The sequence below is a fragment of the Phyllosticta citriasiana genome (assembly GCF_038021145.1).
Source record: "Phyllosticta citriasiana strain CBS 120426 chromosome Unknown IWZ02scaffold_4, whole genome shotgun sequence".
In the NCBI taxonomy this organism is placed as follows: domain Eukaryota; kingdom Fungi; phylum Ascomycota; class Dothideomycetes; order Botryosphaeriales; family Phyllostictaceae; genus Phyllosticta; species Phyllosticta citriasiana.
Genome location: NW_027117281.1, coordinates 1,495,850 through 1,523,358, shown reverse-complemented (window position 1 = coordinate 1,523,358; position 27,509 = coordinate 1,495,850). Strand labels below are relative to the sequence as shown.

The following is a 27,509-nucleotide window of genomic DNA, read 5'->3' as shown; positions in this document are numbered from 1 at the left end:
CGGGGCAGTGGAGCTCTGAAAAGAGCCGGCATTGGCAGCGAGGAAGCTAAAGAAGCGGAGAAGTCCAGCGGACAAGAGCTTGACGGAGCATGGCTCGTCCACGCGGCCATTGATGTGGCGTCACCCTACGCCTGATTTGAATCAGCACCTGTCACTTGTCACTATGTGGACTGCGGAAGTAAACGGCTTTCCAGGATCATCCGCTTTCCGATTTAAGAGCGGTGTCGAATTCGGCACTCTCTACAGAGGATTCAGACATGAGGCGTGACGTTTGGAGAGGAGACTGAGGGAGGAAGCAGGGAACATTTGAATGGAGAGAGACATGAAAGCGCTTATTGGCCTGACAAGCAGCAGCAGGCAGCCCTCTCTCGCTCTCTGCATGGCCGGTCCGCGTCTGACGCCTTGAACTATGAAATTAAATGAGAGGACTGTTGCGTCACGCGTCGAACAGGACCGAAGACTCAATTGTTCCTCTCAACTTCGGCTTCCACATCCAACTCATCCCCCGCTAAGCGCGAGCCACACGACGCAACGAGCACACCATGAGCTATGCACGATTATTCAACGACACGTCCTCACCACTCACCACACGAAGCCTGATGATCGTACGGGCCCCCAGCTAGCCTCGAGAACAACACATCATCAAGCACTTCTCAAAGCCTTCATTCCGCGGACCTGATAAATTGACCTCAAGGTATATTTCCCAAAGTAATAGATGTCAACAAGACCGGAATCCATGCTCGGCCTGCCATGAAGGACCTTGCGCGCGCCAACCCGTCCCAGCCAGCTTGCCGCTCGTGGTTGTCCCCCCACCGGTGCATCAGGCCTGCAGGTCAAGCGCAGCCACTGGCCGCGATCTCACGACGCCATTGGTGACAGCGGTCCCGAGCAGCAATTGAATGGCCCGCAGCGGCCTATCGGCTCCGCCGTCTTTCGAAACTGCCTCGAGCTTTTGCTCCCCATCCCGACCTAGCCCGCCGCAGCCCAATACCGTGACCAGAGCCCTACTCAACCCTACAAGCACCCTGCTGCCTTTCCACCCCCCTACCTCCTATCTTTCTCCTCGTGTCTGGCTCTCCCTCAAACTGGCACTAACACTGCAGCATGCTCCTAGCTAGACGCCTCCCGGGCTAGCCTTGACTGTCGGATTGCACGAGGTTTTCTGACCCACTCTGTCTGCATCTCGTCCCTCCTGCCCTACCTCTGCCTGCCCGTTTTCCACGCCTTCCTTCCACACTGTTTCCCATCCACTCGCCCAATCCGTCACTAAGATTGCTCACTGAACCCTTCGCAAGGGAAATTAGCATGAGGCTGGTCACGAACCCAGGATCGTGTTGATGTCGCCATTGTGATTGACTGATGATGACGACAGCAAGGCTGAGGGCTAACTAGTAAACCAAGGCAGCAAGGAGGGCGGCAGCAACGACTTGGGATCAAGCGCCGTCCAAGAAATGCGAGCGGGGGCAATCAAGGAAGGGGGGGGCAAAAGTGAGACCGAGAAAAAGGAAAAAAAGAAAGAGAAAAAAAAAAAAAAAAAAAAGTTGCTTACAGCGTGTGTGAGCAGCCGCCCAAGACCCCTCCCCAAAACCACTCGAAACAAGAACGTGGAGTTTGGGCCGAAGATGGCAACAACACCAAAACGGACGTGACGGAGGCGGAGCGAGAACCCGAGCGGGCTCATGAATCGCCGCTCCCGCGCCGCGCCCACATCCAGCAACAAGCAGCAGCAGCATCAGCAGCAGCAGCAGCAGTAACCGGATTGGTTGTTACCCACTTGCCCACACCGTCAACCCCCAACCCCCCAACGAGCGCGAACCAGCATGCACACAGCCAGACTCCACTGGTAGTAGCAGCAAGGGCCAGGCAGAGCACGCACGCACGCACGCACGCACAGGACGAAAATCCCGTGCCTCGAACACGGTGTGCGCCAGCGCTCCAAGGCCCGCACGCCGCCAAACCCAGCATCCAATGTTATTCACATGACCGTCAAGACCAAACGCGCCTGCATGTAGTAAAATTCAACGTCGGCCGATGGCCGCTGGACCACACCGGCCCTGCCTGGCGCCCTGCACCATGCCCGAGCAAAAAGAAACTTGTCGCTTTGTAAAGTACAGACGACAAGGCATTCTTCTTTACTTTTCCGATTTCCTTTTAGGAGAACCGCCGCTCGCCGCGTCGCCTGCAGCAAGCGGCAGCCGATGCTGATGCGGCGGCTGCCGGTGCGTTTGTGCACAAGCCCACTATTGATTGGTGGTGTACGCTTCAAAAGACGCAGCCATATGTCCATGACCGATTTCAGCATGTCGACCCGTGTCGAAAGACGTGTCAGAAAACCTTCTTCTTCCCTCCCCTCCCAACGAAAGACCAAGGAAATTGCTTTGCTGTAGACTTGTCGTACGCCGTGGTGGTGGGATTGTTGTACATGGCAGAAAACAAGCGAGCCGAGGCGAGACGTCAACCTCATATCACGAACCCTCCCAAACTGATGCATCAACAAATGATTTTTGCCCCAATAGCTACCCATTCCCTGAGCAGTGGCAGACACGGGGTGGAAGGATTGCATTGTCAGCATTGACAGTCAATACATCCACGGAAATTGTTAGCCTGTTCAACAGGGGGGTAGGCTTGAGACCTGGTGCAATGGGAAAAAAGCGTGATAATGACAACCGTAATGCATGTGGCTCGCCACCTCCAACCTCATCACCGGCGCTGTGTCCGGACACGAAACGTATGCGTGCGTCCACGCGGGGTAGTCGGCAACTCTGGTCAGCTCAGAAGTGCGGATCGTCCGTGTCAGGAAAGTGTTTGGTGAAGTCCGAAAGGCAGGTCATCCTAGCCACGCAAACGCTGCAGGACGTGGAGCGGAGAACCAGGCTGAACCTTCTGCACAGAGAATTTTTGAATAGATGGATACCCCCGGAAGGCAGCCACCCTAGAATTCAACCAAGAAGCGTTCGCCACGTCAGAGGATCTCCGACGGGGCATATTTCGGTCTTCCCCTAGCGTTCCCTCCAACCCAAATGATTGCTTCGATATGCGATTACGGCCGATTTACCGCATGAGTCTCGCGCCAGCTCGTTACCTAGCCTTCAAATGCCTGTCAGCATGCATGTTCTAACCTGCCCAGCTATGCGTCCCGCACACTCAATGCAAGCCGAGGAACGGGAAGACGGTCAGCTGAGGAAAAATGGCACCAGCCGGCAATGCAACATGCATGGCTCGTGTCAATGAGCCATGGACATGATGCGCGCTATGATCGGCCGGTGTATCCCCAAAGGGCTCTTGCAGGAGGGCGAGATAAGGTGACTGGCTAACGATGCCTGCTTCCGGTGTTCAAAGGGCATGGGACAACGTACGTCGCCAAGCATAATTCTTGCTCGCATAGATGGAAGCACGGAGGGGGCGATTGGAGCTAACGGACAGGGCTGGGCCCTCTGCGAGCCGATTAGCTAGTGTGACGTGGAGTATCCGGTGTTGGCTTGATTCCGGAAAGTGCTTCGTAATTTCTTCGCCCAGGGCCGAGAGGCAAGGAGGTCTAGGTTGGAAGAGCGAGGTGCTTCGAGCCGAGAGCCATCGGCACGATTGAGAGCGGGTGTTGACCAATACTCTTGGAACGAAATTTCAATAGCCCTCTGGTTGCCCACTTCCGGATTCCTTGAAGTCAAGGCGTGGCGTCTCCGTTGTCAGGTAATCCCGTCTCCCGCGCTAAGCGAATGGGGCAGACCGTTGCGGAGCCATTGGCCAATCACTGACCTAGCCGATGGGGCAGTGGACGGGAACCAGCGAATAGTTCGACATAAGATTTTGGACACGTGACCGCCATTCGGCGTACACATCTCAACCTTCTCCGTATCAATGTGATAGACTTCGTCCACCGGCATCAGGACCACCGCAACGTGTCCAACAGACCGCCATTAGACAAGGTCCGTGAGGCATTTTGTCCTCAGAAGGATATGTTAAGCGGAACCAAAAGCCACAACGCCGGTGATCTCCAGCAAATGTGAAGTGGGTTTGCATGTCTTGGACGCCCGGCGCAGCCTGGGGTTTCATTGCATCCGGCCTCCATGGATACCTTAGCGGCTTCTGGCGTGTTCCGTGAATCGTGGCAAGCTCGTTGGCCATTGGCAAGTGGGGTACGAAAAGCCAGTGACCATGGGAGGGCGGACGGGAGCGGATGTCCCCTTGAGCCTGGAGGCAAATGGACATGGTGTGATGGCACGGATTGGGACGTCCTCGTCCTGTCGTCGAAGTATAAAAAGAGGTCCTGACACCAGCAAAGTCTCATCATCATCCACAGAAGCTCCTGAGCTCTTCCCAGATACCAATCACTCTTCAAAGATCTTTGCCGCCTTCAACATCTCCAACATCCAACAAGGATATCTCTTTGTCCAAGCACATCGCCACACAAGCTTCCGAAGGTCGACAAGAGGTAGGCGCGTGGTCGAGATCATCAAGGGGGAGGACGTCGGTACTGATTTACTTCAGAGTCGACAACACCTATCCAATCAGCCAGACGACAAGACATCTTTCCCAGATCAAAACTGTGAGTTGGTCCGTGCTCTTGCAATATCGCAACCAGGTTGCTGAACCAACATGATTCCTAGACCAACCAAGCTCTTTACAACATGTGCTTTTTCGACCAGCACCGTTTCGCCTGCGGCGACTGGAAGTGGGGCCACTTCCGCCAGCACTGCAACCGCGAGTACCGCATTGGAGAGACGTGCGGCATGAAGTTGATCATGACGACGATTCCTGTGGCCCAGAAGTGCAAGCTCTGCGAGAAGATCGACACGAAGCAGCGCCGCAAGGCCGCCGAGGCCGAACGGATCAACCGGTGGCTGCGGGAGGGCGGCAAGTTCAAGGCGTCAATTGAGAAGTCGCAAGAAATCATCAGGGGCCTGGAGCGCGAAATCTATGACCTGTGGAGCGAGAAGGACAGGAGGGCCAGGGGTATTGGCAACAAAACCCATTGAGGGACGAAGCCTTTCTTTGCTTTTCTTTGGTAGCGTTTACGTTTCATTTCTGGCGTCTCTTTGTGGGATTGGCTCAGGGGATTCGGTCGTTTCGAAGGCGAAGGGTGGATCTGGGGCGGCAAGAGAGGAAGCGCTGAAGGAGCGAGGGGGCCATTGCGCAGATTGCTAACGGGGCAGTTGACAGTAGTCAAGTGCCTGGATCATTACTTTGACGTATCGGATAGTTGGGAAAATTCATTCTCTTCCAACAATGATAGGATGTCTTGTAGCCGCGGAGTGATTAGTTGCGCTGGAGCTCCGTCCAATCCGTGCGAGTCGCGTGTGCCAAAATAGCAGCAGGCAGGCAAGTTGATGGTAGACGCCGGGCGCACGGTGAAGGCGGCAGCCAACTGCTACATCATCATGGACGCGACAACAGGAAGGTCGGGCGACAGTTGTTTCCGATGAACTCAAAGCAGTGGTGCGATGGTTGACGGATTGAGTGCGGATGAGGTCGGTGAAGAGGTCGAGTCGGTGCACTGATGTGGCCGTGGTGGAGTAGCGCCGCACGTGACTGCGGGCTAGGCCGTTTCGGGAGGACCCCACCCAGACAGCTCTCCGGCAAGACGCTTTTGCAAAATCCAACGCCCTCGGCATCCTCCATCTCCAGTGTGTTGCCCTGCCATCGCCAATTCGCCAGCCAGTGTCGGATCGTCGACATGAACGAAGCTTCCGTCTTTTGCACCGATGATTGCGTCGACGACGATGAGATTCAACCGAGGGTGGTACCACCTGGCCAAGCTCTCAACTCTTGATCCTCTCTTGTCGTTTCCCTATGTCTCCTAGATCTTGTTTTCTCAGCTGAAGGGACATGGTGGCCGTGGTGATGGTGAAGTAATGGCTGTATCGCGGCAAAAAGTCAGCTTCCTCCTCAAAGTTATCAGTCATCTCCATCCGAGTCGAACTTGCCAAGAAGAAACATTCCCCCTCTCTTCGACCTTCTGCCATGTGGAAAGAGTAGGCCCTTTTAGTCTCGAAAGGAGTCGTATCTGCGCAAGAATGGCAAGGTCATTGTTTTCGTTTGCGTGGAAGTCAAGCACCATTTAGTGCGCGGCCAACGTGGCGGCCGCTGAGTGGTCCTCTCCGCCTGTTGATCCCTCCGATCCTAGAATGGGGCCCAATCTGTTCAAACTCGGTCTGGTGATCCAGGTCCCATCCGCGTATTTCTTGCTGGTCGCTGCGGTCATCCGTTCGGCCGTTTCCCCCAAGCAGGCATGGTCATGTCGACTGATGATTTCAGTTTGCGATCGACATCGAAGCCGGGTCCTACGAGTCTGAGAGCGGCTCGTTGCTACAAATACGCTTCTAAGCGCCTGCTGGCATCCCGCGAGACTTTGCAGAAGCACCAGCACCTACACGCTCAATTGTCTCGAAATAGCAGGGAAGTTGCCAGAATCTGCAGCACAGAAAGACGGTAACCAATGAGCGGGCCGAGCCGGGATCTGTCACGGCTCTTGGGGTTTGCAAAGGCCGTTGATTGCTGGAGAAAGAGCTGAGACTTGCTGAGATGTCTCCAGGATGTCGATAGAGGTGTGTCAAGTTTTGTGTAACCATCATGCAGTCGCTTTCTCCGCCAGCGGCAAAGTCTTGTCGTCGTTCGACGGTAGCCAATCCGTTAGTGAGTAGCAGAATTTTCCAAACTCTGAGACAATGTCACTCACCAAAGCTAGACATTTGCATGTCCGCTACGCCCGAGGTTGGTATCGTCCAGCCTACGGTCATGCTGGATCGTTGCTTCTTGCTTGTGCCACCGACGTCAATGTAGAAATCGAATTGCGCGATGGGAGCGCACGTTGGCTCGCGGCCCTTTCCACATTGCAACATCGCGTCTCAGATGGAAGCTCGCTCACGTCTACGTCCAAGCTGCTTTGTGTTCACTAGGTGACGTTCGATTGATAAGACCGCCAGGGTCAATAACCTGCGCACGAGCGACAAATGGTGCCCTTGATTGATAGCCGCGTAAACATCCTCTTCGACTCATACAGATCGACTCCATCCAAGGTCACCCTCGTCGGCCGATTTCCACATCATGGTCCAAGCGCCTCAAAATCCACCATGATCCCTTCTCGCCAGACTCCACCGGTCCACGCCGTCGATCTCGAGCCGTTCCGCAACCGCTAGCTCCAGTCGAGCTTAGCCAGACGTCGCTCCTGCGCAGCTGCTGCTACTTCCAACCTGCCCTTCGTCCACGCACCCATCCATCATCAAATCCCCCCCCCCCCCCCTTGACGTCCTCCCTGTTGAAAAACAACATCTGAGCAAACTGGGCGGCTTGGCAAAGGAGTAAAGCCATGCAAGGACTTACAAATACCGAAGCTGCTAGCTTCCGCTGTCGTATGTGCGACTAGTGTTCCCGCCTTTGCAGGCCGCGCGATGCACGCGATGTTTCCGCGTCGTTGGAGGGACCCGGTGCAAAGGGCCCCATTCCAGCTGCACAATCGCTCGGCTGATTCTACCGAGAGTCTGAGCGCGGGAGGACCCTGCCGCTGATTTCCCGGTCGGCCCCCTTAGCGCAACCTTGCATCAACGTCACTCCTGTTTGTAAGGACCAAGTGTCGCTGTTCTCTCTTCTCTTCTCCGCACATTTGGTTAGCCACATAGTCGAACAAGCAAATCGGAGAAACATGTTAGAGAAAAAGACAACTCTCGAGTGATCTATTATGCTACTACATTCAAACAGGCCATACATGCTCGGGTTTCCATCTCAAGTGTTTGCCCCCTTCCGCCGCGGCAAATCTCCACAGATAAAAAACCGAACTTTCTTGTTCCTATACCGCAAGGACACACCCCTTCCTTGTGTGATATGTGACCATGGAGCAGCAGCAAGAGCCAACGAATGACAGGCTGTTGGCTGAGCATCAATGGCATGACAAAGTGGTGGTCTATGGCCACAAAAAGCGAGTGATGTTAATATTCAAGAGTGAGAGTGAGAGAGATAAAGAGAGGACATGCCAACTTTCATAAAAGATCAAACGAGCGGGCTGATGGAGTCAATCAACGAGAGGCAGACTGCCTTCAAGCCTTCTTGAGTTCCGAGGTGCCCTCCAACCTCTTCAAACTCACACCGTGCAACAATACTTCGTAGTTGCCGTTGGTGTCGCGCGATCCACTGCAGCCGCTCACCTCAATCTTGAGGGGCTCGCTTCCGGTACTGGAGCTGGGCACCGTGAAACTTGCCTGGATGTCGGCAGCGCTCTTGCCGGGGGCTGCGGCCAGGACGCTGGTCTTGCCAAAGGACACGCTGGCCTTGCAGGCAAAGGCCTGAGACTGCGACAGCATAACCGACAGCTGGTAGGTTGCGCCCGGGCACAAAGTCTGGTTCTGGGAAAGGGTCATGATGGCGTCCGGTTGCTGAGCAACGATCTTGCCAACAGTGGAGGTGGATCCATCGGCAGCAATCGCAGGTGACGCGACGAAGAAGATGTCGGCAGATGGCGAGTAGGGCTTCCAGCCATCTGCGTTGCCCTGCAAGTCTGTAGAAGCAAAATCGCTGTTCAGGACGACGTTGTTGACATTCGAGCAAGCGTCTGCCTCGTTGCCGCGACGCTCAAGAGCGGGCGGAGGTGCATAAGTCGGCCTCGGCGGCGGTGCATACTCCGGACGAGCAGTCGTGCTCACCGCCGTCGCGGAAGCGCTCGTTGGGAAACAGCTGCTCGCGCATACTGAAGTGGTGCTAGTGCTGACCGACGTGGTGGTGCTCACTGAAGTCAAAGTGACTGTGACTGGAGGCGATGAAGTACAGGTGTCTGCAGGAGTGGTGGCGTTTGCAGATGGCGTTGGGAAACCGCTAGTGCCAACTGGAGTTGAGAACTGACCACTGCGGTTGCCCTCGGTTCCCGAAATGGGTGTTGTCGCGTTCGCAGAAGGCGTCGGGAACCCACTAGACGGGCCCGTGGCCAGAGGAGTCGTCGAGTTCACACTGGGCGTAGGGAAGCCACTTGTGCCGCCTGGCGTAGAGAACGCTCCACTACGGTTGCCCTCCGTCCCGGAGATGGGGGTCGTCGCGTTTGCAGACGGCGTTGGGAGTCCACTCGACGGAGCCGTTGCCAAGGGGGTGGTGGAGTTCATGCTCGGCGTAGGGAAACCGCTCGTACCGCCCGGCGTGGTTGTAAAGAAAGTTCCGCTCCGGTTGCCTTCAGTCCCAGAAATGGGCGTCGTGGCGTTCGCGGATGGCGTCGGGAATCCATAAGACGGAGCCGTACCCAAGGGAGTGGTCGAGTTCCCGCCAGCAGCAGTTGTAGAGTATGTGCCGCTGCGGTTGCCTTCCGTCCCTGATACGGGTGTCGTTGCGTTGGCAGTCGGCGTCGAGAATCCACTTGAAGGTGCGGTACCCGCTGCGGTTGTAGAGTTCGAGGATGATGGGGCAGGGTAACCAGGAGCTGTGCCAATCGGCGAAGAAGTCGAGTTCACCGGAGCGTAGGTTGGAGCCGTGCCAAGAGGCGTGCTCGTGGAGAATTGCCCACTCCTATTGCCCTCAGTACCGGAAATTGGTGTCGTGGTGTTGGCAGAGTTGACAGGAGAACCACTAGGAGCCGTTCCGACGGGAGTTGACGTCGTAGAGTACTGGCCGCTGCGGTTACCCTCAGTGCCTGAGATCGGCGTTGTTGCGTTGGCCGAGTTGATTGGACTGCCACGTGGTGCCGTGCCGACGGGAGTCGACGTCGTGGAGAATTGGCCACTGCGGTTGCCCTCAGTGCCCGGAATTGGCGTCGTTGCGTTGGCCGAGTTCACAGGAGATCCACTTGGTGCCGTGGAAAGAGGCGTAGTAGTCGTGCCATTTACAACCGCGTAGGTAGGAGCAGAAGGCGTACTCGTCGTGGAGAACTGGCCGCTTCGGTTGCCCTCGGTGCCTGAAATCGGCGTAGTAGCATTTGCCGAGTTCACGGGAGATCCGCTGGGTCCGGTTGCAAGAGGCGTCGTTGTCGTGTCATTCACCACCGAAGGGCCTGCGTAGGTGGGAGCGGAAGGCGTGCCAGTCGTGGAGTATTGGCCGCTTCTGTTGCCCTCCGTGCCAGAAATCGGTGTTGTGGCATTTGCAGAGTTTACGGGAGTGCCGCTTGGAGCCGTTCCAGAAGCGAGGGGTGTCGTAGAGTTGAGCGGTGCGCTCGGGTAAGTCTCGAAAGCAGGCGTGCTAGTCGTTGAGTACTGGCCGCTACGGTTTCCTTCAGTTCCCGAAATGGGAGTGGTAGCATTAGCAGAGTTGATCGGGGCTCCGCTTGGGGCAGTTCCCGAAGGAGTCGTCGTGAACTGCCCGCTGCGGTTGCCTTCAGTTCCAGAAATTGGTGTCGAGCTGGCTGGCGATGTGGCGTTGGGACCAGCATAAGTCGGCAATGACTCGAGAGGCGCAGTCGTGGAGTACTGTCCACTCCTGTTGCCCTCGGTTCCAGAGATAGAAGTAGTGGCATTGGCAGAATTGACCGGCGCTCCGCTCGGGGCAGTTCCTAGAGGTGTGGTCGAGAGCGATCCGCTGCGGTTGCCTTCTGTTCCAGAAATTGGTGTCGAGCTGGCTGGCGATGTGGCATTGGAACCAGCATAAGTAGGGAATGACTCGAGAGGCGCAGTTGTAGAGTATTGGCCACTCCTGTTGCCCTCGGTCCCGGAGATTGGAGTAGTGGCATTTGCAGAGTTGACCGGTGCTCCGCTCGGGGCAGTTCCTACAGATGTGGTCGAGAATGACCCGCTACGGTTGCCCTCGGTGCCCGAGATCGGGGTTGAGGCAGCAGGCGTGGTCATGTTGCCCGATGGTGTGGCATACGAGGGCACGCCTCCCGAAGGAGTTGTGGAATATTGGCCGCTACGGTTTCCCTCTGTGCCAGAGACAGGAGTAGTGGCATTGGCAGAGTTCACGGGCACACCACTGGGAGCAGTGCCAACGGGCGTAGAGAATTGGCCGCTGCGGTTGCCTTCCGTGCCGGATACAGGTGTGGTTGCATTGGCGGAGTTGACGGGAGATCCGCTTGGCCCGGTTGCAAGTGGAGATGTGGAGGATTCTCCTGGGGGCGGAGCATAGGTGGGAGCAGCAGGTGCTGAAGTCTCAGCGGCCGGCGAAGTGGACAGGCCGGCAGTAGAAGCGTTCATCGACGGAGCAGGAATTCCGCTGGATCCAGTACCAATTGGGGTGCTTGGAGCAAGGCTGCCGCTGCGATCTCCTTGCGAGCCCGAGATAGAGGCTGGTGCCGTCGAGTTTGCGGGGACTCCGCTCGTGGGCGCCACATAGGGCGGAATGACAGATTCTCCGCGAGCAGTGGTCGAATTCGCGGTTTCGGTCGCGGTAGAAATCGTAATCGGAACTACTGAGGTGCCATTGATGGAGAGCACTGTCGAAAGACCAGAAGAGGGCGTGGGCGTGCTCGAGTAAGAGCCCTCACGAGGACCCTCGCTGCCGCTGATGGGAGACGAGGAAGACGGCGAAATAACAGACTCTCCGCCAGTAGACGTCGCGTTGGAAGTCTCAGTCGCGGTGGAAATCGTGATCGGAACCACGGACGTGCCATTGATGGAGAGGACTGTCGAAAGGCCAGCCGAGGGAGTAGGTGTAGTTGTGAAAGAGCCTTCACGAGGTCCCTCGCTTCCACTCGGCGAAGAAGACGGCGAGATGACAGATTCTCCGCCGGTCGATGTCGAGTTAGAAGTCTCAGTTGCCGTAGAAATCGTGATCGGGACCACAGACGTGCCGTTGACGGAAAATGCTGTCGAAAGACCAGCAGATGGGGTGGGTGTGGTTGTGAAAGATCCCTCACGAGGTCCCTCGCTTCCGCTCGGAGTAGAAGATGGCGAGATGATAGTCTCTCCTCCAGTCGACGTCGAATTGGCCGTCTCAGTTCCCGTGGAAATGGTCACCGGGATCACCGAGGTTCCATTGATTGAAAGCACCGTCGAGAGACTTGGAGTCGATGATGGCGAGATGACGGTCTCCCCTCCAGTCGAAGTGCCGTTCGCTGTCTCAAAAGTTGCTGTAACCACGCTCTGAATGACGCTGCTGATCTCAGAAACGAGGGTGGAGTTGATTGCTGGCGTTGTGGACGGCGTGATCACGGTCTCTCCGCCAGTGGAAGTGAAGTTCGCCGTAGATGAGCCAAGAGTAGACGTCACAACAAATTCAGAGGTGAGGGTCGATTCCACGACACTGGGAGAAATGATACTTTCGCCGCCTGTCGAAGCCGCGCCTGAGGTGTTCACGGCGAAGGTTGATGTGATAACCTGGGTAGCCGTCAAGGTGAGATGAGTTGTCTCGAGGTCTGAACCAGTCGACTCAGAAGAGCTCGCAGGTGGAATCACACTTTCTCCTCCGGTTGAGGTGGAGTTCGACGTGGCAGTCGACAATGTAGTTGCCGATGGTCCTCCGGTGACAGTGGGCCCAGGGATAACGGTGCTGCTTGAAGACTCGACAACGACCACATTGTCTGAGGTGAAGGTGTGAATGGCAGAGTCGACGCCAGTGGCAGTGGTTGCCGTCGTCGACGCGAGCGCGGGCAGCGTCACTACGTACGAGGTGGTGAACAATTGGGTATTGTTGAAAGTGCAGGTTGCTCTGGCCGAAGCAGCGTACGAAGAAGCAGAGAACCACGAGATGTGTATGAATCCACTCGCATCGGTGTAGGTCGTGGTGAACGCTGTGGCGCCACCGGTGCTTGTAGCATTTCCGTTGCAGTTGGGGGGCAACGCCGTACGTCCAAGTCTCAAACCAGACTTAGGGGTTACGGTTGCATTTGGAGCGGGACTCGTAAATGGAGGAGCATCGGTTTCGTTGAATGCGCCAACCTGTATCAGCTGACCGACTAGATCGTCTGGGTCATCACTTGGGCTGTAGTTGGTCACATTGCGGAAAAGAGAGCAAGTGAACCCGCCGTCCGGGTTGGGTACAACGTCGAAACCTGCGCAAATGGAGGAGCTTGACTCGTCGTCGTAGGTTGAGCACAAGGCAGCGCAGTCGGCTGGATAGCCAACACGGTCCTGGTAAATCGGAGCGTCGGTGAAGTTGATGCCGCAGAAAACCTGGTAGGCAAAGGTATGGTTGTTCACGGCATAGTTCTTGATCGTCCCATTGTCGGCCGGACAATCGATTGACTGGCCGATTGAAAGACCAGTAGGCGCTGGTGCTTCGGTCGTGGCAGGGTTTGAAGGGCCCGAAGCTGAGGGGCTGGTTGACGAGGAGCCACTTGGAGATGAAGAGCTACCAGAAGATGCAGTCACTGTCTCAACTTCACTAAACGTAATACTGCTATTGACGGTAATCGTGGTCCGCGCAAAGCCCTGAACCGTAGAAATCTGGGATTAAGTCAGGAGGCGGAGAATTAGGAGGAAGTGCTCAACTTACCCGACCCTGCGCATTGTAGGTTGAGGTGGTGGTACGCGGCCCGGGCAAGCCAAGGCAGTCGCAAGCACTCGAGAGCCCGGAGCTGATGGACTTGAGAGCGAATGCAGTGGAGTCGAAAGTGGAGTTGGATTGGACTTGGCGAATGTAGTTGTTGATATTTGCGACGTTGGCTGCTCGTTTGTCGAGGACAGGGGCCTCGGTGGGTTCTGGAGCCCTGGCACGAAGAGTCTGTCCTACGGTGGTGGTGCTAGTAACAGTGACGCTGACGAAGTTGTTGACGGTGGCAGTCCGGGTCGATGTGACCTGAGTGAGGGTTCTGGGGTGAATTAGTTGGTAAGTCGGGAGACTTGGACGTAGATTGACTCACGAAGTCCCAGTGTAAGGAACTACGACGGTAGATGTCCTTTGGCCAATGAGCGTCCTGCAGAGATCGGACGCAGAGACGTGGCTCGAGAGACATTGATAGTAATCATTCGAGGGAACGCAAGCGTCTTCTTGTCGTTTGAAGACGCGCTTGTAGACGTCGTTCATCCATCCTGCAACGTCCTTTTCAGGTGCTGGAGCTCGCTTCTGGATGATGTGGGCGTCTGACACGGAAAAGGAAAGACTAGCGGCCAAGGCCACGAGGGTAGAATGAGTGAACAGCATGCCGAGCAATCAGAACGAATGGCGATTGCTCCTGCACGAACAATGACTGTGTCGTGTAGTAACAGAAGGCCATGAGAGTGCGGTGTCTAATATGCTTTATAGCGAACAAGGTGAAATGAGACAGAGCGCGCCCTTCACCACCATCATGACAAAAACCCACCATGGCGAAGGCTGGTGGAGTAGAAAATTGTGCCTTGCAGAGCCAACGGCCTTGCCGGCCATTTCCTGACCGGCAAAAGTGCCACCAGAACGCGTGCGCGATGCATAGAGGGGCAAGAAATGGTCGTATTCCGAGACAGGCCCTGGGTTCACTCAGATGGGGATATTCTGAATCAAAGAAACGGGTGTGGACACGACGCGGTGGTGGGTTGATCGTTCCATTCTTGGTAACCAGGTTCAGTCCTGGTTGTCAGGAGGCACTTGTGGGATGCACGCCCTTGCTTCACTCTCTCCTGTGATTGACCCAAAACCGCGAAGTCCGAGAGCATGTCGCAATCTGGTCTAGCCTCGACGGGTATATCCTAAAAAGGGAGACACGATTGCTGCGCGTGTGACGCGTGAGGGCGCGTCTCCCAAGGCAAGTGGGGAAGCTGTATGCAGGAACAGAGACATCGTCATAAATTCGAAGTAGGGCACGTTGAATGAAGCCCGGGGACCAAGGCAGACTCGAGAAGGAAAAGAGAATTGAGAACAGAGAGAAAGCAGCAAGAGACAGAAAACAAAACCCTCTCCGTCAGCGATGCGATGACTTGAACTTTGGGACCAAAAGTAGAAATTCTCCTAGACTGTCTCTGTAGGAGGCGCTCTTTGCACGACGCGATGGCAGCCGTCGGCGCGACGCGGGAGCTCGGCGAGAAGTGTGCAATGGGCCGGGCTGAAGGCGAGGAATGCAACAAGATCGAGTCGCGACCGCTGTGGCTGGTGGAGGATTGATGGGGCGCGGTTTGAGGGTCGGAGGTTAGAGTTTGGGAGTCTTGTTGGAGTAACGGGGGCTTGGCAGGGCACTGCAGGGCGGCAGCCCGAAGCGAGACGTAGCAATCAAACATTCAGTTCCAACCTCCCCACGTCGCCTTCGCCTTCGCCTTCGCCGCCCTCTCTCCCTCTACACCAGCATGCGACCATCCTAATCTCCCTCTGCTCTGTCAAGGACGCTGTCGACCTGCTTCCATGCAAGCCACCATCACACCAGCTGAAGTCGCCTCATCCTCCACCTCGTCGCCAGACTCCATTCCACATGGGCGCATGCGCTTCGTGCCTAGGCCTTGGCCGCAGGCCTTCACACGATGAGGTATCTCTCCTCTCCGTTGGTTGGCGTGCTTTTGCGCAGGGAACGAGCCTCGACTGCTGACTTATCCCTTACACAGCCCTCGGACACCTCGCAACTCCTAGGAGACCAGTACCAGTCACAGTATGGCGCCGTCGCTTCTTCTGGCCCACACATGGGTGGCAGCCCTCAGCCCGATCCCGAAGAGATCAGGCGTCAGCGTGACGCACTGGAGCGCATTTGCGCGCAGACTTCCGAGTAGGTTGCGTCCCGATCAGCTGGAGAAGTCCTCTAACCACCCATCCCTTTGCAGCAAATTGATCGATGTCTCGCAATCGACGCACACCGACGAAGGCTCCAAAATGGCCGGCGAATACCCTCGCCTTTTCATGGAGCGTTTCCCTCCCGCCAATTACGAAGACAGCCGCCCGTCGTCGTCCGGCACAGCGTTTGAGCAGGATGAAACGGCTTGGCTCGCTGAAGTCACAAAAGACATGGGCGACGACGGCGACTGGAACCACGTCAAAGTTGTCGATAACGGATCTCTTACAATCCAATTCGATGAAGTTCTGGGCTTGAACTCGGACCGCAGGTCTTCGCCTGTCCGCGCTTGATCGCCTTCACACCACCAACCTGCTTCGCAGCCCCCACCAGCTGAATCCGTTGCCCTCACATCAACCGCAGCGGCGTCTCCGGAGACTTTCCTTTCATACAATTAATTTCCTTTAATCTCCAATACCTTGTCCCTCCTGTTCTGTTTCTTTTGGATCTGCGTTTAGTAATTTTTCGGTTTGGCACAAGCCCGACGTGGCTTTCACAGAATGGCTGTCTTTGTCTTTCAGATTGGCGCTTTGGGCAGGAAGACTGCAACGTTGCAAGGTAGCATATCTTTCCTACCATAGCTTGATACCCAACAGATTTTGGTTCTCTACTTAAATAAGTCACTAGATCTCTTTGCGTCTGTTTTGAGCCTGCTCAAGCCAGCAAAGGCTTAGAGCTGCTGCAGGAAAAGGTAGTCGTTCGCCTTTTCTAATATTGAAGGCGTGGGATTACGTCTCTATTTATTTCTCTTAACGATTCTTCAGCGTTTCGTCGTCGATGACCCAGCAGAAAGTTTTGCTGTTGCATCTCCCGTTTTGCAGACGATCGGCTTGGCGAGGCTTGGCTACCTACAATACGTCATGCCGGGTAAGATTTGCGGGAGATCATGCGTCACTGCCGACCATCATCGAGAAGGGAATTTCAATGAGCGTGTCGACGACAGTGAAGACCGACCTTGAAACGACTACTTCGCATTGATATCCCGGGAATCAACACCTTGTCCGATGACGACCTCTTTCCTTAGGCGTACCTTTTGCAACATCCACTGCTTGTTTTCGAAAGGGCAGCGTCTCTTGATGGCAAGCCCTCCCTAAAGTAAGGCTCCCTCTCCATAACCATGTCTACTCTATCCGATTATGACGCTTCCTCTTCATGAGCGTCTTCTCTTTTGGACATGGACCGTCGCACAGTTCCGGCTGCTCCTCGTCATCGCGTCCACCGACTTTGCGAACAGATTCATTTAGCTATCGACAGGATCCCTCCCCCATCATCCATTGTCCCGAAAACAAAAGGCAAAGAACATTCCGTGCCAGCCTTGGAGAATCATAAGTACATGAAGGCAATCTCATCGAAGCCGCCCCCACCCGTCAATTTACACACTACATCATCAACATTCTTCCTCCCTTTCCCCAAGACACGGTCCATTCCACCTTCTCACTACATTTTGACTTCGTCATCGGCTTCCTAAAGGAGGAGGGCGTTCGGTATCATGTCCAGGAGCACCTTCTCTGCCTCCTCTCTCTCCTCCGGGCTCAGATGGCGCCGCTCAGGCGGCAGCTGATTGTCCAGGTGGAGTGCACCATGGACCCTTCCGTACGTCTCCCAGTCCCAGTCCTGTCCCGGCAGGTGCTTCATAAGCTTCTTCATCTGTTTCCTGGGGTCAGCACGCGGTCTTTTTTCGGCGAGCGGCAAGTCTCTCAAGGCCGAGTAGACGATGCCCCCCTTCGAGATGACCATCCCAGACTCGGACGAAGGGTCAGGGAAGCGTAGAGCTCGACTGACGCCTGCAGACTGTAAGCTTTGAGGCGGGTGGGCGGGGCTAGCACGGGAGCGTGCAAAATGTGCCGAGCTTTGCGGCGGGTAGACGGGGCTGGCGCGGGAGTGTCCAGCAGCACGACGACGACGACGATATTCGGCTAGGCGCTTTTCCTCCCACTTTCTATCCTCGTCAATCCTCCAAGCGTCGAAGTCGGCGATTTCCTGCTGGCGTTCGCGCTCGTACTGCTCCCGGTAGGCAATCACGCTGGCTCTGTTAGAGGGCTTGAGCTTGTCCAGGCCAACGAAAGGCGGAAGAGGCGGGCGCGGCTGTCGGTAGTGCGCCTCGTCGAACGGAACTTTGTCGAGCTGTTCCTCTATCGCTTCGTATGTGCCTGGACGGGCGTGGGTGGGCGTGGGCGGAGCGGGATCGGCTTTAGAGGGCCTCGGCGTGGACATGGTGGTATTGGGCGGTGTGGGCGTCTGTTCGCGCTGACGCGGAGCGAAGCGGCCGCTGCGCGTGGCGCGATGGTTGTACGCGCCGGAAGAGCTATCGCGAGGGCGGAGCTTAGCAGTGCTGAAGGACGGCGTCGAGCGATGGGCTGGCGTCGATGTCATAGCTGTGTGGTGGGCGGGCTCTTCCTCAACCACGACTCTTCTAGACCAAATGTTTGGGAGAGGCTGGACTTGCGACTGTGTCGACTCGCCTTCGTCCTCTCCGTCGTCTTCGTCGTCCAAGACGACACGACTAATTCGGACTCGCCTGGAGCGCCTTTCTACCAATTCCTCCTCGGTATCTGACGACGGGTTGCGCCTCATTTCGTTGGTCTGCTCTAGAGCGCGAGTGGGCTGTTGATCTGCGGTCGACGGCCACGGGCGAGTGACAACGTATGGCGTGGGACTTTGCCGCAAGTCTGGGGATGCCAGCTGGGTGGATTCAGAGCTGGGATGTCCATTCAAAAACGAGGCTGGGTCCTCGTTCTCTTTGCTGCCTGGAGAAGACCTTCTCTCGCTGCCGTTCTGGTCTTCGCGAAGATGCTGGGGTGGAGAGCCTGGCAAGTCAAGAGAACTGCGGCGATGCCTGCGCGGAAAATTTGAAGCAGACGTATCACGGCGTTCGACTGGCAGGTCCTGAAGCATTAGGGGACCTGTGGGGGAGAAGAAGGTTGCCGGAATCGGTTCTGGGGTCGAGTCCGCACGGTAGTGGGTCGGGACTGTGGGTGTATACTCGTCAACAATGGTACTTGCCGAGAGATCTCGGCGGTGCCTCTCAGCGTTTTCCTGACCCTCGACCAAAGCACTGTTGAGCGACGTCGCACTGAGAGCGGGAGGATCTTCGTAAATCTCAATGGACTGGACAACACCGTCGCCATTTTCCAAGCTGCTCTGATGTGCTGGAAGCCCGCGTCTATCTTGGTGCGCAGCGTCGTCAAAAACAGAGCCGTCTCTCTCGAAGGGGCGCCCAGAGAAAGGAGAGCCAAGAGATGGAGCCATTCTCACGTTGGGACGTAGTCGAGTCGTCAGTGGCGATGTTGTTGGCAGACTCGGTGATGGTGGACGATAATCGCCTCGCTGCCCATGGTGGTGGGCGGACCTTGGAGACGACCGGATTGATTCGGGCCGCAGGTAAGCAACAGAATGTGCCGGCGCAGAAACAAAAAGGTCTGGTGATGAACTTGAGCTTCTGATGGAGATGGGAGCTTGAGAAACGCCCGGCCTTTGCCGTTCAGCGTCGCCTGCTGCTTGTCTCTCAACGTCGGTTCTTTCAATTCTGCCCACGGCTCTCTTCTTCCTCGTCGCCTGCACCGGCTCGCCTTTCGGGGCACTTCTCTTTCTGGAAGTCTTTTTCGAACCCTGTGTTGAAACCTCCCCCTTGTCCGGTCTCGGATTGGCGCTCGTTGACGAAGAACCACCCGCCCTGTCAGATAATCCCTGATTGCTTTGAGGCACTGGAAGATTTGAGCGATTCATCAGGTACATTCCGTGTGCGCCATTCTGCATCTCATGGCAGGTCAAGCACTGCTGGTGACCGCACTGCGGACACCTCTTCAGCAGGCTGGTGTTTCGCGCGTTGCAGTCGCCACAACGTGCCGTGTGGACCGTTATGTCAACGAAGTTGCGGTTGGGGCAGGACATTGTGACGGATCGAGCGTTGTCGTCCCACAGTACACGCTGCGACAAGCGCCAAGTGGAGAAGAGCTAAGTTGATGGTGCAAGGTGCAGTCAAGGTGGATAGTGGCGTCTCAAATGGTCGGATTGAAGAGCCGGGCAGGCCAGGGGCCGTTTGTCTTGATCGATTCTTTGAATGGGGTGGACCGTGGATGATTCTCGACACACGCTTCTGTCTTTGGTCTGTTCGCCTTGTCTGCAGCTTGACCGCAAGACACGGTGAGTTGGAAGGTGGTGGAAGCTTAGGGATGGTTGGATTGAAGATGGTCCTCGAAGTCGTTGACTAGGTGTCTTGGATAAGTGCCGTCTTTGATCTGTCCGTGGTCCCTGTTAGCGAGCTTGCCCAGAGTAAGCATCAAGAAGTGAATGGACGGTCTGTCCACAGCACGTATGAAGCGAGGAAGCAGGTGATTGTGGTAGGCTAAGGCCTTGATAGCTAAGGTTGATACCTCTCTTGATGTGGCAGAGGCCCACTGAAGAACAATACAGGGGATCATAAGCACGCTCACAACTCTCAGAAGTTTTTAGTCGATACTTTAGCTCTCAGAAAGTTGCAGTTGAGTAACGAGGCAGGGGGAAAGAGAGGAAGGCTCAAAGACTATTAAATACTCAAAAGATAGCCGCCTTGACAGCTACCACTCCACGGGCGTGCCAGTCAATCTTCAATCATGCGAACAGACACATCCACGCGGTATCGCGACGTGTAGGTCCAGACTGTCCGTCGCCGACGTCGGCAAGCCGAAAACCGGCAGCGTGTAGCCCGCGCAGCTTACGAGTGGCCGGCAAAGAACGGTCGCATGCTCGACAGATCAGAAGAACAAAGGATGTCGAAGCGATGCTTTGAGCTGCTGGACTGCCATCGTGACTTCGACAGCCTGGTGCCTACCACCTCCTTTTGCCAAGCCCCACGAGCCCGGAGCTAGGCTTGGCTGTCATTTAGCACGGCTGACTTTTTCTTCGCTCTACGCTGCATCTGGATGGCCTCAGTGGCTCCATGGTTTGAAAGAGGCTTTGGGGAAAGGGTCTCATGGGCTTCTGGTGACGAGGCGCACGACTCTTGTCAGAACGCTCGTGGGAGCGCACAGACTCTGGGGAAGGCTGAGCGCATGTGTCACTTGCGTCTTCACATGAAAGATTAGGACAGACCTGTTTGGCCATTGCTCGTGTAAGAATTTGGAGTCGACGTGACGTAAGGAAGATTTGAATGTGGAGCCATGAGTAGCAGCTTTGGCAAGAGAAGATTGAAATACGAGATTTGTTTGCTGCATCGCCCATGTCACGACGAAGAGCGATGGTTCCTGATCTTGCGTCATTTCAAAGAAGCTTTGTGATCGGACACTGATCGTGTTGCTCATGAAGCTGCAATTGTGGTCCTGGAGTGTTCTGCTTCAAGGACACTGCGCTAGAAATCCTCATCTTTTGACAGTCGGATCAACCCCCAAAGCTTGGGGGTCAGAGGCTTTGGCAGAGCACTCGCCGCTTGCAGATTGGAAAGAGGCGCTGCAGTGGGAAAGAGGCAGATCATGCTGTCGCGGAAATGAAAGCTACATGACAGAAAAATCGAAAGATGGTCGATAGAAAACGACCAAGCGCAAATAACATAGATAAAGCAGGCACTCATGTCTCTGCGAATGCTTTCGAGACACTGAAACGCCAATGATCAAGCCGTGGAGTCAAAACTGGAGTTCTTAGGATGGCCGGAGAATCTGAAAGGCTAACAATGAGCGGCCAACTCCCAGAGACTGGAGCCACGTGAGCCGCGACTATAGCACCTTGACTGAACGCACCCTAACATCGACTCCTGTGCCTTTTCTCTCTGGTTGCGTTTCTTCCTTCTATTCTTAGCCGTCAGCAATCTAGCAGCCTCAAGAATTTCGAAACTGGCGGTCGCTCACCAGTTACGAGAAACACAAACTGACACAAGTTAGCGGAAGTGCCTGTATTGGCCGCTTTGACATGAGCTTAAACGACAATCAATTGACGTGCGTCTTGCATGTAGTCGAATCCTGGCGATCCTTCGAAAAGGCGTAGTGGTGTGGTCGCTGAAACATGCCACTGCTCAAGACGTGTCTGTGACGCCAGTGCCAACAGCTTGGCCTCTAAGATGTGCAGTGATATTGCGAGGGTCCAGAAGGAGCAGGCAGCCGCGGTTTCTGTCACACACTTGGCGCTTGATTCACAAGCAACGGCGACCTCCTCCGCATGAATAAGTTCCCTGGTGATTATGGGAGATTGACTCCATCATCTCTTGTAAGTTGACTGAGGAAAATTAGCGGTCGCGTTGTATAGGCGAACACCTCTCAAGTAGGCGTCGGCATGCAATGTTGTTGATGATTTGATTGTTCAATTCGCGCCTTTTTGCTCTCGTCCACCCCTTAATGACCACTGGAGAACTTTCAAAATGACGGAAAAATCGTTGATCTTGATTATTTTCGTGCTCTCTGCCGCCTTTGCTCGTCCGCTCCATCGCCGCCAGGTCCCGGATGATCCATCATATGGACAGGTCTTGTCTTCGGTCAATACGAACTTGAAAGCAAACAATCCGGACGGAATCAGCGATGCCATGTTTGGACTTCTTGTCCGGAGCCAGGCGGCCGTCGGTCAAGGAAGTGTGACTGACACAAGTGGGTCCTTGCCCTAAACTTCGGTGCGTTGTAAGAACTGAAAGGTCTAACTTGGAGAATCCAGATTGCTTGCAACAAGCCGTTGCTGACAGAGCATTCACAAATGCCAAGGCCACAGGTAATGTGAATGGCATGACCAATGCTCTGGTCTACCGCGCTCTGGAGCGCAACGCTGGTAGTGTTGGTCAGCCAAGCAATGCCTGTACCTCTTCAAAGGCAATCAATCCGGAGATAGAACCTGTCACTCAACACCAGGTCAGTAATCAGTGAAAGCAGCGCAAGTCAGAAGCTCACCAGATTCCAGGATCCAGCCATTCCTGGAGCAGCCGATGCCAATCGATTTATCACGCTGAGATTGGCGCAACAGATTGCTGCGGTCGGCGATGACCCTCAAAGCGCGTTGAAAGCAGGAAGCTACGGCATGACTTCGAAAGATATTCAGGACGCGACTGGCGCAGGGAATGGAGCAGCAAATGGACAAGCCGCACCAAACGGAGGAATTGCCACAGCAACTGGCCAGAATCCTCCAGCAGCGGGCGCCGCTCCGCCGCCTAAGGGAACTCCTGGACAAATGGCAGCTGGATCAATGCCTCAAATGCCTCCACCACCACCCAGCGGAACTCCTGGAATGATGCCGCTTCCACGACCGCCGTCACCAGGTTCTGGTTCTGATCCAATGGCAGCTGGAATGATGCCACCGCCGCCGCCGCCGCCTCCTCCTCCTCCTCCGGCTCCACCAATGGGCACTCCCGGCGCAATGATGATGCCCCCACCTCCACCTCATGGAATGACTCCTCCGCCAATGAATGGGCAAGGCGCAGGGCAAGTTGGCGGACAAGGCCAGGCTGGGGCCAGGCTGGGAACCAAGGAAATGGCCAGGGAAACGGTCAGCAGTCCGGTCAGAATGGACAGGGTAATGGTCAAGGCAACGCACAAGGCGCCGTCAATGGACAAGGAGGAGGAGCGAATGCCCCCGCCGCGGTTTCCGCAAAGCCAGACTTGGGGAGTGCGACGAATCCAACCGTCGTCTATGGGAAAGGCTTCGACGGACGCGAAGAGTTCAGCTACCAGCCTGCCGACATGGGCCAATTCACCCATGGCTCAGCGCAGGGCATCAAGACCGTGACCGAATTCATTTGCGATCGACTCAACGACAAGTACCAAGCGCCGGATGATACAGTTGATCAGTGCCGGCAAGCGTCGACAGCAGCCCAGAAGCGAGGGGGCAAAGCGGCTGCGACTTCGTTCAATGCCGCGATGGGGTTTGCGGATCCTGCCGGGTCTTGATTTGTTAAAGGGGAGACGTTGAGCTGAGCGATGTACGATAGGAGCGTTTTCAATATCTGGTTTTGGCCGCATGGTTCTCTAGTCTGGGGACGCTCTCTTCCTCTCGTTGCCTGGCCGCGTTCAGATGGTTTGTCTGGCATTTGTTGAGTATTTCGTTTCTGATCCTTCAACCACCTTCGCTCCTTCTCAATTCAGTCTTGTATGGTCTCTTGGCCCATCGATCCACAAAATCGCTTCTCAACTTTGAGGCTGATTGACAGAAAAGCGTGTGTTAATTACACCCTGTTGCGGCGATGTAAGGAAGCGTCTCGCAACAATCGCACGAGCCTTGTCCGAACGGCATTAGTTGGAGTCATTTTTTGCGGGCGACTTTGGCTCAGCCCCACTCTTTTCAAAAAGCCTCTTCTCGGGGATCCCGAAACGTAGGGTCTTGCATCGCATCTCACCGTAGTCGCTCGTTCGCAGAGGCCATTGTTCATTGAAGACTTGGGCAAAGGCGCCCATCCTGTGAGATCAGAAGTGGTGCGGATGGGCGCCGACGTCAATCAGACAGTCATTCTTTTTTTTCTGCATGTGAGAAGTGTGATAACAAGTAGATGAACATGGGTTGAAGAGAGACATGGAGAGTTTTGGCCGTCGGTCGTTGTGATAGACGCGTCCTCAAGTATGGATTAGGCCCAAACAGGTCAAGCGCTCAGATCCCCGCCAGCCAAAAATCATGGCACTCACAACACCAAACTGCAGATAGGGAGCACTTTTCAGCTTCAATCGGTAGTTCAAGGAATTCTTGAGCTAATATACACCACTGTCTTCAAATGCGTTCAAGCATCTAGGTAGTTGAATGACGGACGCACAAGATGTGAAATACCAACGAGACAGCAGATCAATTGACAGCTTGTTTGCTCATCTATTCGCAACATCTACAATGAAAATTCGCTAATCATCAATTCGTCAAGAGACAAGTAAATACTCTACAACGCAAACAAGGCAGTCAGAGCTGCAGCCAAAAATCCAAGCATGGCATTCGCACCCACAGCCGGCGCCGCGTTCTTCTTGTGGCCATTCGACGACGAATTGGCCGCAGAGCCATTCGTGACCGAGTCCTTGACGCACTGGCCCTTGCCCCACATGACATCGTACACACCGCGCCAGGTGACCGTCGGGTCAAAGAGCATGGGCGCCGTGTACCACATGCGGCATTCAGCCGGCTCATTGACAAACTGCAACGGCGTCTGCGAGTCATCGCCCGGGCGCAGATTGTCGCGGTAGTTGATTGCCGCAGCAAGACCCTGAGACGTTCCAGCAGCACGGATGAAGACTTGCGTTAGGTTGGCCAGCTTGTCGACGCCCGAATTCGTCAGCAGATTGAGGCTGGACCGCGTCGTGGCGAGCATCGACACCGTCGCTGCCTTTGCCGCCAGAATGTCCCAGCTGATCGTTTCGGCGCCCTTGGTCCCGCCAACGCCCTGCATGGGCCCTGTTTGTGGGCGTCCGCCGATGGCGACTTGCTTCACGGCGCCCTGGCTCTTTGCCAGCTCGGTGAAGATGGCGCACGTCGAAGAGCAGTAGCCGTCTTGCAGAAGCACAATGTTCTCGGCTGCAAACGGCTGCGCAGAAACCTTGGTGTTGTTCTCATAGCCAGTGACCGAGAACTCGTCGTCGCCGTAGCTGAAAGGGTCGGAGAAGTTTGTGCGCGCAATGCTGGTAAAGTTGTCCGAGTTGAAGACATGAGGACCGTAAAGATCGGCCCAGTTGGCAAAGTCTTGATTGTTGGCGTTGAGACTGCTGTTGACCCAGAACTCAGAGATGAGGACGCCAGTCTCGAGCAGGCCTGCTTCGAGGAGGGTTTTGTTGTTGGCTATCAGCTTGCTGTCTGCCCACGCCGTCGTGACCTGGCCCATTGCGTTGAAGGCGGGATTAGCGCGCCAGCGAGTTCCGCCGTAGGGTTCCATATTAGGGAACAGTTGCTTAAACAAGTCGTAGCCCAGCTCGGTGGCTCCACCGCCGTTGGCTCGGAGGTCTACAATGAGGTACTTCTTTCCAGCACTGACGGCATCCGCAAGGAACTGGCGAACAACGGATTGAAAATCTTCGGTGCCGTCATCTGTAGTAGGCATGAAACTGGGAATGCTGAGGATGGCAACGTTCTGATATCCAGTATCGTTCAAGAAGTAGCCCGAAGCAATGTCATCCGAGGTCTTGTGCACAGGCCACGGATATCCTGTTGCGGTGGGCACAGCAGCAGATGCCGATGAACTGGCTGAAGATGCCAGGCTGCTGAGGTCCAAGGTGTTGTCGTTACCAGAGCAGAATTTGTCGAAGAACGATGCGCCAGAAGTGACATTAGTGAAGTCTGCGTTGATGACGGCAATGTTCTGGATAGAAGTCTTCGTTCCGTTCTCATGAACGAGCTCAGTAGTCGCTCCATCGTACGCAGCTGTGCCCGTGAGTCCCGCAAAACTGCCCATCTGGTCTGGAGCACCGTAAGATTGCTTGGCGACGTTGAAGAAGAGGTTGTTGTAGCGCGCATCTGGGTCATGGAAACCTCCATCCTGATTCGCCAGATCATTGAGATAGTCGTTCGCTGGACGACCATTGATTGTTTTGACAGCAGAGGGAGTGAACTTGGCCCCTGCGTGAGTTCGCTTCAGGTCCTCTGCGATTCAATTAGTGGAATGTCGATGGTGGAATTTTCTTACACCTACCGAAGAGAAAAACCTGTGGGACAGCCGAACAATCATTAGAGACAGAAACCAAACGACCAACTCGCCCAAACAAAAGAATTCCTGCAATGTCAGACAGGTAGGTAAGGTGGCCGTCGTCTGAGGGATGGTCAATTTTGCTGCATTTTTTAAATGCAATGGCGATTCACTCACAAGCCTTGTTGAGTAGATTGGTAATATCAAGCTGAACGTCGTAGTCGCCACTGTATCCACCTTTGGCTACAGTGTCTGAAATATTCTTGAGGCCAGCCAGAATGTCGACGGCTGCATTCTCGTATCCTTTCGGAGGATTCTTGATATATGCGAGCGTTGACTGCCATTCCATGATTTCGGAAATCTCCTCAATGAGATTCTGGTCTCCGCTCTTGTCCACTGGTACTGATTTGAGACATTCGTAGCCAAGCGATGCCCCAATAAGGGGCGTGTCTGATGCGGCGATCAACGAATCGAAAGACTTGCTGACTTCGGCGCAAGGCTGGCTGTAGGTAGCACTGCCGGTTTGAATCGTTTGACTTCCTGTTATTGTTGCTGGCGCAGATATACTTGCAGGAATTCCGCTCCCGCTGATGGACTTTGGTGCAGCGGCGGCCTGCCCAAGAAGGACCGCTCCAAAGACTGCAGCTTCGACAAACATGACCGTGTAACGAAGAGTTAGCAATGACGATAATTCTTGTGTGACGAAGCCATCATCGCTCCAGTCCCAGGCCTTATAGTCTTATGAAGTTTCGAGTCCATGCTGAGCGGTCTCGCCGTTGACTCCTTGCGGCATTGCTGCGGATGAAGCCTCGCTCCATCAGCTGTATTGGTCTGCAATTTAGCGTCATTTTGACGGCGGCGAGATCCTCATTGCTGGGGCCTTGGGGCTTAGCCTGCCACAGAACTCCCAGTCCAGGAAAATGTGGCGGGGCTAAGAGTTGCTGTGTGTCGACAAAAGCCATGAAGCGTTGACGATGAGGCTCGGTCAGGCTGGAGAAGGATTACGAGGGTCCACAACTGGCTGTGCAAGATGACTATCGTTGCATGCTGGGCAAGCGCTTGTCCGTAGTACCAAGAGGCTGTAGCCCCCACTATGATGGATCCTTTCACGTACCTAAGAATACGGCGGATCAAACGAGGCAGTCCATGTTCCTCGGCACGATGTACCCTTTCCGCCTGTCGAGTTGGCTTTTCATCGGAGACATGACAAGCAAATGGAGTTGTCATGTGCTGTGCGATTCTTGGCTGGCCGAGAGTGTCTGCTGTAAGTGGTAAGCGATTCAATCGGCTGATCTTTCGAAGTGTGGACCCGTAGGCCCCAAAGGCTTTCCAGAAGACGATAAATAAGCCACATCCAGCGCCGAGATCTGGCGCCGAGATCCAGTTGTCATGACAGGATTCGGATTCGGGCCA

At 55.2% G+C, this 27,509-nt stretch overlaps 5 protein-coding genes across 5 annotated transcripts; 3 read left to right on the top strand and 2 right to left on the bottom strand.

Annotated features, from left to right (window-relative positions):
- The first annotated feature begins 4,388 nt into the window (after positions 1 to 4,388).
- Positions 4,389 to 5,090, top strand: IWZ02DRAFT_211784 (uncharacterized protein). Its single transcript, XM_066762700.1, has 2 exons — positions 4,389 to 4,429; positions 4,486 to 5,090. The coding sequence occupies exon 2, from the start codon at positions 4,626 to 4,628 to the stop codon at positions 4,971 to 4,973; it is 348 nt and encodes a 115-aa protein (XP_066624699.1). The 5' UTR covers positions 4,389 to 4,429; positions 4,486 to 4,625; the 3' UTR covers positions 4,974 to 5,090.
- A 10,121-nt stretch (positions 5,091 to 15,211) lies between these two features.
- On the top strand, positions 15,212 to 15,855 carry IWZ02DRAFT_489107 (uncharacterized protein; the record flags this gene model as incomplete). The annotated part of the gene is made up of 3 exons (XM_066769536.1): positions 15,212 to 15,265; positions 15,342 to 15,499; positions 15,555 to 15,855. 3 exons carry the CDS (start codon positions 15,212 to 15,214, stop codon positions 15,853 to 15,855), a joined length of 513 nt encoding a protein of 170 aa, XP_066624698.1.
- Positions 15,856 to 17,026: 1,171 nt separating this feature from the next.
- On the bottom strand, positions 17,027 to 19,453 carry IWZ02DRAFT_431669 (uncharacterized protein; the record flags this gene model as incomplete). Its single annotated transcript, XM_066766181.1, has 1 exon — positions 17,027 to 19,453. The coding sequence occupies one exon, from the start codon at positions 19,451 to 19,453 to the stop codon at positions 17,027 to 17,029; it is 2,427 nt and encodes an 808-aa protein (XP_066624697.1).
- Positions 19,454 to 21,887: 2,434 nt separating this feature from the next.
- Positions 21,888 to 23,265, top strand: IWZ02DRAFT_516225 (uncharacterized protein; the record flags this gene model as incomplete). Its single annotated transcript, XM_066770672.1, has 3 exons — positions 21,888 to 22,110; positions 22,175 to 22,365; positions 22,415 to 23,265. The coding sequence occupies 3 exons, from the start codon at positions 21,888 to 21,890 to the stop codon at positions 23,234 to 23,236; spliced, it is 1,236 nt and encodes a 411-aa protein (XP_066624696.1). The 3' UTR covers positions 23,237 to 23,265.
- A 1,103-nt stretch (positions 23,266 to 24,368) lies between these two features.
- On the bottom strand, positions 24,369 to 26,754 carry IWZ02DRAFT_374534 (uncharacterized protein; the record flags this gene model as incomplete). Its single annotated transcript, XM_066764762.1, has 3 exons — positions 24,369 to 26,053; positions 26,103 to 26,219; positions 26,274 to 26,754. The coding sequence occupies 3 exons, from the start codon at positions 26,752 to 26,754 to the stop codon at positions 24,369 to 24,371; spliced, it is 2,283 nt and encodes a 760-aa protein (XP_066624695.1).
- Between the last annotated feature and the right edge of the window lie 755 nt (positions 26,755 to 27,509).